Here is an 8,768-nt window from a genome sequence, read left to right as displayed (position 1 = left end):
GAGGGTCAATGTTTGGAACGTGTTCCTGCAGAGGGTCAATGTTTGGAACGTGTTCCTGCAGAGGGTCAATGTTTGGAACGTGTTCCTGCAGAGGGTCAATGTTTGGAACGTGTTCCTGCAGAGGGTCAATGTTTGGAACGTGTTCCTGCAGAGGGTCAGTGTTTGTTTAAGTGGAACCGTTCTTCAGAACCACAGTTTGAAGAACCCTGGTCCGACCCAACAAAATGAAGTCTTTTATTTTGTAACTTCCTGTAGGGTTCCTGAGCAGATCACTCCTCATCTCTTCAGGGTTTTCCTTTAATTCGTTGCTCGTTTGTTTGGAKGGAAACTGATCCAACAGGATTTGAGTCAGAATTAACACGTGGAACAGATTTTATGCTTCTTTCWTGTATAAATGTTCATATTTTAAACATTTTAACAACTTTAGTCAGCTTGAAGTCTGAAGTCAGAACCTCTAATTTGAGCTACATGTTTATGAAAGCTGCAGCTGAAGGAACGATTTAGATTTGAAGTGAAGGTGTGATGACTCCGGCTGCTCAAAGAGCTTCGGCTCCTTTAGTTTTTTAAGTTTTATTCAGATTTAAAGGTTTGTTTTTTTGCTGCAGTTGTGAAATGTGAAAAAAGGAATTCACCTTTAATGACGTGAAGCTAAACTATGAATCAGCCAAAGAAAAGCAGGTGGAGTTTCAGTTTGTTCTGAAAGGAAAAAGGATTAAACTCAGATTCATGTCTTTAAATGAGATTTTTAGTTCTTTAAAGCTGTTTTTTTTTTCAGTGAGTTTGGAGCTTTAACCTGACAAACAGGAAGTGAGAATAAAACCTGAGTTCACCACAGAAATCCTGCAGATCCAGAGGGTTGAGCTCAGTTTGACCACAGGTGTGTTTTTCACCTGGATCAGAAGTTTGTCGCTGAATCTTTTGGACTCTGGTTTGAGTTCTCAGAGCTCTGCAGGTGGTTCAGTTCAGGTTAAATCCTGAYTTTCAGCTTCTTTAAACTCAGAACCAGGATTAATCCTGGCTTCATCTTCTTTATGTGTTTTAGTTTGGAGAGATTTAAACAGCAGYTCAGGTTCCTGATTCATCAAACTAAGAGTGAAAACTGTTTTATGTGATGTGATGTTTGGATCAGAACCTGCAGAACCTTCAGCTGTCTTTGAATGTTCTTTCATGCAGATTCTTCAGATTATTTTGTTTCTATAGGTTTAAAAAGTGACAAAATGACTCAGTTTAAAGATCATCTCCCAAACTTTTACCTGAATCTGAACTTTTTGTTGCCAACTTGTTTCATCATCGTCAGGCCTTAACACTGTATTTTTTTTTCTTGTTTCACTTTTTGTTGCATTTCAACCTAAATCCTCACATCTCATCTTTAAAACTTAAATAGTTGTTTTAGTGTAAAGATGTGAGAAATGAAGGTTTTCTGTGCTCTCTCTCTTGTTTGAAGGAAAATGTAAGACTTTGGCACTTTGAGGTAAAGCTGGAGACGTTACAGGACCTGGGTCCTGCTGTATTATAGTATATATTGTAGTATATTTGGACCTGTACAGAAACTCACATTGTTCCGTTCCTTCGCGTTGATCTTTTAGAGAACTTCTCTCTGGTTTGCTAATAAAATCTGAACTCTGCTTCGACACCACTGTCTGCATGTGTGACCACTTTTCAACAATAAAATCACTTCCTGCTCTTGTTCTGCTGTTCTGTCCTCATTTTTGAACCGGRTCACCTGACTCACATTAACCATGAAATGATCTGGTTTTATCAGCTCTTAATGCAGAGACTAAAAATACAAGTTTTCTAGCTGAAGCTGGGTTGCCAGATAGTAAATGAAGTATTTAACTCCAGTCGGCYGGATGTGGTGATGAACTGAGTCTCAGGTGGAGGAAAGTTGGAACGAATGTTCAGTTTGAAGCAGTGACCATCTCAAAGTTTTATTTTGTCTTCAATCGCCCCTTTTTTTAATGAACCCTGCTTATTTAAAGCACTGCTGTATGGAGAGCTCTTTCATTCAAAATGAAATAATGTGAATTATTAATAAATATTCCATTAAATAAATAAATGTCCCTGTGAAATAAAACAAAATTAATAGTTATAATACATTTTAGCATGATTTTATTTATTTTATATTTTTAATTTTTTTACCTTATTTAATCATTTATGTGTTTATTTATAAAAGTTTACCTTATTTATTCATTACATATGTAGTTTTATTTTTTGACACTTTCATTTTGTAAAGCTACTTTACATATTTCAGGGACTTTTATTTTGAACTCCCTACTTATTTCATGCTGTTTTACTAAAGGGAGTTCAAAGTAAAAGTCCCTGAAATATGTAAAGTAGCTTTACAAAATCAAAGTGTCACAAAATAAAACTACACATGTAATAAATAAATAAGGTAAAATTTTATTTTCCAAATAAATGAATTAATAAGAGAGACAAGACATACTAAAAATGTATTATAACTTTATTGATTTTTTTTATTTCACAGGAACATTTATTTATTTAATGGAATATTTATGAAAAATTAATTAATTAATTTTGAATGAAAGGGCTCTCCACACCGCTGAGTGTCCCGGTGTATAAATGGAGCGCACCCTCTCTGAGCGTCACCGGAAGTCAACACAGAGCAGCTAGCCGTTAGCGCTTGTGCTAGCTGCGGTCAGTCCGCCGTGAATGGACCTGCGTCCTGTGTGGGCAGCAGCTGGGTTGTTGGACAGCGATGACTTCGCTTCATTTCCTCAGAGAGTTCATCAGCGAGCGGCTGACGGCCGCCGCTTCGGAGATCTTCGAGGTTTTTGAGAAAACCGTCGTCGGCTACGAGGAGACGATCGACCGTCAGCGGAGGCTGCTGCTGGAGGTCAGCTGGAAACCTGAAATAAAGCTGCCGCCAGCAGGTGAGCCGCTCTGGACACGTCTGGATGAATGAACACGTTAATCTGACCCAGCTGCATGGTACGGGCTGGTTCTGAACGAAGCTAATGAGCTAAAGACAGGTTAGCATGCTAACGGAGCTAACAGACTCCCATTAAAACAATTGGCAGAAAAACGAAAGGCTTTTAGGACACAAAAATGTCACAACTTTCTTAAAATTCAACATGTTTTAATGAAATTTGTACTGTTGACTTCCTTTTTCAAATATCTATTAAAATCACAATAGATCTGATTTAAATGCTTTCATTTTTTTTTGTCACATGCCTACAGAGGAATGTGCTGTGTGAGCACAATCTGTGGGACAAACTGGACAAAAACACACAAAACAAAAATCTGTTTTTATAAACTCATCTATTTACAGCTCAGACAGCTCTGGTAGCATTTTATTTTCAGCTAAAGCTACATAAATGGTTTAAAAATACAGTGAATAATGATGCAGAATATAAAATTAGCTGTTATCATGGCTTTAAATGGTTCAGATGTTACCAAAACGTTATTAGTTAAAACAACACAAAGTAAGAATTAGTTTTAATTAGCAAAAATATTATAAATGAATAATAACAGACTGAGTCAGTAACTGTCCTCATCCTGAGGTAAACTTTGGTTTAATCTGCAGGAGGATAATTACAAATTAAGAGTCTGTTAGTGTAAAATCAGCATTAAAAGTTCCTATAAAAGAGGTAAAATTAACTTATTTATGTCCTTCTGAGGAAGCAGGATGTGTTGCTATTTTTATTAGCAGTGATGTAAAAACATTTTCAGAGATTTGATGGTCTGCAGGCATAAAATAGTTKGTCTAAACCAGGGGTCTGCAAGCTGTGGCTCTGGGGCCACATGTGGCTCTTTGAAAATGWGACCAAATATAACAGAATTGTTTTTGTCTGTTTTTTATACTCCCAACAGAAATTAATTTGTATACAAAAACGTGATCAATACTACTAATACAAAAAGTAAAACATGTTAGCTTACGCTAGCTTGTTGTTTACTTAAATWATCCAACTTCTTTCCCTCGAATCCATTAAAATTACCTTGAAAGAATTTGAGGACTACATAGTAATAAGAATTAGAAACAAATATACCTGAATAGTTCAGTTGTACTAGTTTTTATGAAACTCAGGATAAACTATATATGGTATTTTTTTCTTGTTTACATGAATCTGGTCTTTTCATTTGTCCTGATGTGTCAAAATAATAATAAAATTCACAATTAATTTTTTAGATTTATGATGTCACCTCCACTGGCCGTAAAGGTGCCCAAAAAGTCCATATAAAGGCCCACGGTCCACCAGTTGGTAATCACAGTTGTAGCTTGTTTTGTGGCTCTGGACACATTTTTATTAGTGAGCCAAGGAGCACAAATGGCTCTTTTTATCGTAAAGGTTGCAGACCCCTGGTCTAAACTGTGAGTTTAATTAAGAAAAACGATCAGCAATAAAGAGCTCTGCTAATAAAAGCATCCAAACCTCAGAATTAGTAGTTTTTACACGAGTCAGGAGCTGTTGTTATTTTAAAACTTCTCTTTTTTAGTGTTTAATTCCTGTTTTACTTTCAGAGCCTCAGCAGAAACTCGTCGGTCAGAAAAAGAAAGAGGTTCCCGCCGAGCAGCAGCTCTGCAGCCAGGAGGGGAACCTCCGCCTGGACCAGGAGGAACCAGAACCTCCGCAGATTAAAAAGGAGCAGGAGGAACCAGAACCTCCGCAGATCAAAGAGGAGCAGGAGGAGCTCCGCAGCAGTCGGGACACAGAGCAGCTGGTGCTGAAGGAGGAGGAGGAGGCCTTCGTCGTGACTCTTAGCGATGAAGAAAGTGAAGCGGAGTCGAAGYGCGATCAGCTCCGAGTTCAGACAGCGAGGCAGGATCTGGACTTTGAATCGACGAGCAAAGTGGAGCTGATGGCAAAGAGGGGAAAGAGGAGGAGTCATAAAATCCCCAGAAATGTAATCAGTGAGGATCTGTCTCCTCTGTCGGACAGTGAGAGTGACTCAGAGAGGAGAAAAGTTTACGTAAAATGTGGCGTTTGTGGAAAAATCTTTAAGAACAAGTACCACCTGAAGATGCACCACAGAACCCACACCGGTGTGAAGCCGTACGCTTGCAATGACTGTGGGAAGAGGTTCAACGACTCCTCTACGCTGAAATATCACATGAGGACGCACACGGGCGAGAAACCCTTCTCCTGTGAGACGTGCGGGAAAAAATTCMGATGTAGCTACAGCGTGTTGGTCCACATGAGAACTCACACGGGAGAGAAACCGTACCCATGCAACACGTGCGGGAAAAGATTCACCAACTTGTCCGCATTCAAGTGGCACACGGCGATTCACACGGGCGAGAAACGCTACTCCTGCAAAATCTGCGGGAAAAGTTTCACCCAGAACGGCAACCTGACGGCCCACATGGGGACTCACACGGGGGAGAAGCGCCACGTCTGCAAAATCTGCGAGAAGAGCTTCAGCCGGAGCAGCAACCTGCTCGTCCACATGAGGAACCACACGGGGGAGAAACCGTACCCCTGCAAGACGTGCGGGGAAAGGTTCAAGTATGCGGCGATGCTTAAAAAACACCTAAAAACTCACGAAGGAGGCGAGACTTCCCCCTGCCAGACCTGCGGGAGAGGTCCCACCTGTCAGGAGGGCTCGACGGGCCAACACCAAGCTGACGAGTGTCAACCTGAAACATCTGCGGGAAGAAACATCTGTGTGGAAAAGGTCGAAGGCGTAATTGAATGAAGAGACAGAAGATGTGTGACGCTGCATGTTGAAACAATCTGATCAGATTAAAGAACAAAACATTTCTTTGGAATGGGGGGGCGGGGCAAATCTGTAATAATTTTGCAGCTTTTATTTCTCCAAGCAGACTGATGGTTTAGTACAGTTTCCATTTAGTTACTGTGTGTTTTCTGTTAAAGAAGTTACTCAGAGGAGACACAGTGAGTCTTATGGAAGGACTTCAGAGCTGTGGTATGAACCCCCCCACCCCCCTCTACACACACACACACAAGTTAAACTCTTATCTACGCACTCAACTACAAAACAGCAGCACCTGACTTGTGGGTTAAATGGTTGAAATCAGACTCGTTTTATGAGGATGAGACCAGATTTGGCCACAAACTTAACTGAGCGGCCTCGCTCCTGAATCATTTCATATTATTTATTTTATTCAGACCGCAGACAGGCGAGTAGGGGTCTCTGCAGACCAGGAGGCATTTCCAAAGGAAGGTGGTTCTTAAGAGACACACCTGATTGGACGAGCAAAAATAGGCATTACTGAAGCACACCACCTGATTGGATGATCGTTGCTTCGGCGTTTCTCTATATTATTAGCTTACTTTCTACCCTAGCATCGGACTTTCATATTTATTTTCATTACATTTAGTTTTACAAACTTGCAGCTGTTACCGTGGTAAATAGAAGACTTGGAGATAATAACAGCTGGCAGGTTAGCTGCTGGTATTTTATGTTTATATGAAGACGCAGACAGTGTCAGACCCATGTCTTCATTATTTCCACTTCTCTTAAAGAGCTCCAAGTTGCATTTCAAAATAAGAGCAACATCAGTCTGTAGTGTTTTTTTATTTTATCTTTTGAGACATTTAGAAATATGGAGAACTAAATGTTTGGTTTTAATGATACTTTGTGGTTTCATTAAAAAACAAACAGTTTTTGTTGCTAAAATTTATGTGAAAATAATTAAAGTCAAAAGTGAAAGAAAAACAAATGAAAAGAACCAAGAAAAACAGAGCAAACACAACTAGCCAATCAGTGTTTAYGCTTCAGACACGCCTACTTTGAGTCTGCAGAGAACCCCTTCTCTAGAAAGGAGGTCCAGGTTTTCACATGGTGCCAACATTTGAATATGAAATTAAAAATCTGGTCAAGAGCCAAATATTTTTCAGTATTCAAAACAACAACAATAAGAAATGTTTAGGTTTTTTATGTCAAAATATTGACACACAAATATAACATTTCCTTTTCTTAAAACATTTTATATCGTTCAGATCGAAAAGTTAACTGGAATTGTTTTAATTTAAAACACTTATTTATTTTAATCACTTTTCGTCACTGGTTTCTCATGTAAACATTTAATGACCTGAAAAACAGCTAAAAAATATCCTCAAAGTTCAAACAGCTGAAATGTTTCACCTTAAAATCATGAAAAAACAAACAGATAATCTGGATCTAATGAATTCAGGGAGCTGTAAAACTATAAATGAGTTTGAGTCGTGGAAACTCAGGACGTTAGAGCCAAACTCTTGAGTTTTTTTAAGTTTTCATCATAGAGAAACTTTAAAGGTTAAATTAAAGATGGGGGGGGGGGTTCTCACCTGTCATCTTGAAAAGCAAACAAAGGAAACCAATAAAATAAATATTTGTTTTACATTTATTTTCTTATATTTATATCTTCCAGTTATTGCGGTCAGATGAACCGTTTGCTCAGATTTAAACAGTTTTCATCTTCGTCTTGTTCAGAGTAAATCTGTCTAAAGACCCTGTTTTATCAGAAAACTCACCAGTTTTCTGTTTTTATCAAGTTTTTTTAATTACCTGTGACGTTCATATCTATGAAATACAGAAAACCAAAGAAAATTTATTTATATTTAAGAAAATTTGCGAAAACACATGATTTTATCCGTTATGTCACATAATTGGGATATTTCTTTTGAATTTGGCTCAACTAAAGAGAAACAGGAAGTGACATCAAAGGGGAACTCTTGAAAACTTCCTGGTTTTTGTTTATTGAAACAATATTTGAAATCTGACTCTTATTTCTCTATGATAGTGATTAAAATAATCTTTAGAAACATCAGATTCTTCTCTACAGTCTGTCAGACATTTTAGCAACACTGTTTACATTCAGACATTCCCTTATGACATCACTTCCTATTACTTCACAGGCAAATGTTGTCGATGTTATTTTTCCAAAAATACATTCATATTTATTACAAAAATTTGACGTCACAGGCACTTTAAGAACTGGAACTTTCTGTAAGTTGATGAAACCTTCACCGTCCACGGCCCGGTACTGTTCATTGTTCTCTGAACACATTTAAACATCTGTTCGGGTCAAACCTTGTGGACCCCCTGCAGCTGCAGAGGACCGGGGGGGTTTGTAAGGTTTGAGACTCTTAACAGACGGTGGTCCTGAGTGGTCCTGAGTGGTCCTGGGTCAGAGAGGAAACGGTTCCAACAGATTTGTTATCCAAACATGAAGCTGAGCAGTGAAACCTGTAGGATGTGACTCTGATGGAATCGTTCAGTTTCTGCCTGTAAAATAAATAAAACAGTTTTCTGTTCTTCTGCAGCGTCTCTCTGTGATTAAAGCTGAATTAAATGTTTAAATGATCTGAACTCTTCAGGTTTTTATTAAACAGTTTAACATGAAGACTTTAATCAGTGATGCGTTCAAGGTCAGTAGGAACATTCTGGTTTGTGAAACGTCATAAATTACAGGTAAAACACAACCTGCAGGTTTCTTACTTACTCGGTTTTCTTCCTGCAGGAAGTGGTCTTTGATCCGGTCCGAGGTTGGTTCTGGTCCTCGTCTCTGCCCGTCCTGTCGGGGTCTGACCTGGGGGGCTCTAGGACCCAGAGCGGAGCAGCTGGCAGCAGCAGTAAATATAGCAGCAGAGKGGGGTGTGGATCAGAACAGCTGGGGGTCCTGAGCAGGTCTGAGCGGACTGGGTCAGTCTGAGTCTTCAGTTCTCTGTCAGCAGGACCCGACAGGAAGACGAGACCTCTGAGGAGAACCCAACAGGTGAAGGAGACTGAGGTCAGAGGGTTCAACACACCTGTGTGTGTGTGTGTGTGTGTGTGTGTGTGTGTGTGTGTGTGTGTGTGTGTGT

The 8,768-nt window shown here is 39.3% G+C and overlaps 2 protein-coding genes across 3 annotated transcripts in view; both read left to right on the top strand.

The window, feature by feature from the left end:
- The first annotated feature begins 2,600 nt into the window (after positions 1 to 2,600).
- On the top strand, positions 2,601 to 6,587 carry LOC106531170 (zinc finger and SCAN domain-containing protein 2). 2 transcript variants are annotated; one of them, XM_014026950.1, is made up of 2 exons: positions 2,601 to 2,891; positions 4,481 to 6,587. In XM_014026950.1, the coding sequence occupies exons 1-2, from the start codon at positions 2,717 to 2,719 to the stop codon at positions 5,653 to 5,655; spliced, it is 1,350 nt and encodes a 449-aa protein (XP_013882404.1). In that variant the 5' UTR covers positions 2,601 to 2,716; the 3' UTR covers positions 5,656 to 6,587. The 2 variants fall into 2 exon arrangements, with proteins under 2 accessions (XP_013882404.1, XP_013882405.1); XM_014026951.1 differs by having other exon boundaries at positions 2,797 to 2,949.
- A 2,024-nt stretch (positions 6,588 to 8,611) lies between these two features.
- dusp28 (dual specificity phosphatase 28) overlaps positions 8,612 to 8,768 on the top strand; it is a gene marked incomplete at its 3' end in the record, with an annotated part of 2,734 nt that continues 2,577 nt past the window's right edge. The window contains 1 exon segment of the mRNA XM_014026963.1: positions 8,612 to 8,695.

Source organism: Austrofundulus limnaeus, unplaced genomic scaffold (assembly GCF_001266775.1).
Source record: "Austrofundulus limnaeus strain Quisiro unplaced genomic scaffold, Austrofundulus_limnaeus-1.0 Scaffold603, whole genome shotgun sequence".
Lineage (NCBI taxonomy): Eukaryota > Metazoa > Chordata > Actinopteri > Cyprinodontiformes > Rivulidae > Austrofundulus > Austrofundulus limnaeus.
The sequence above is the reverse complement of the archived record's forward strand: the minus strand, read 5'-3'. Positions and strand labels throughout refer to the sequence as shown.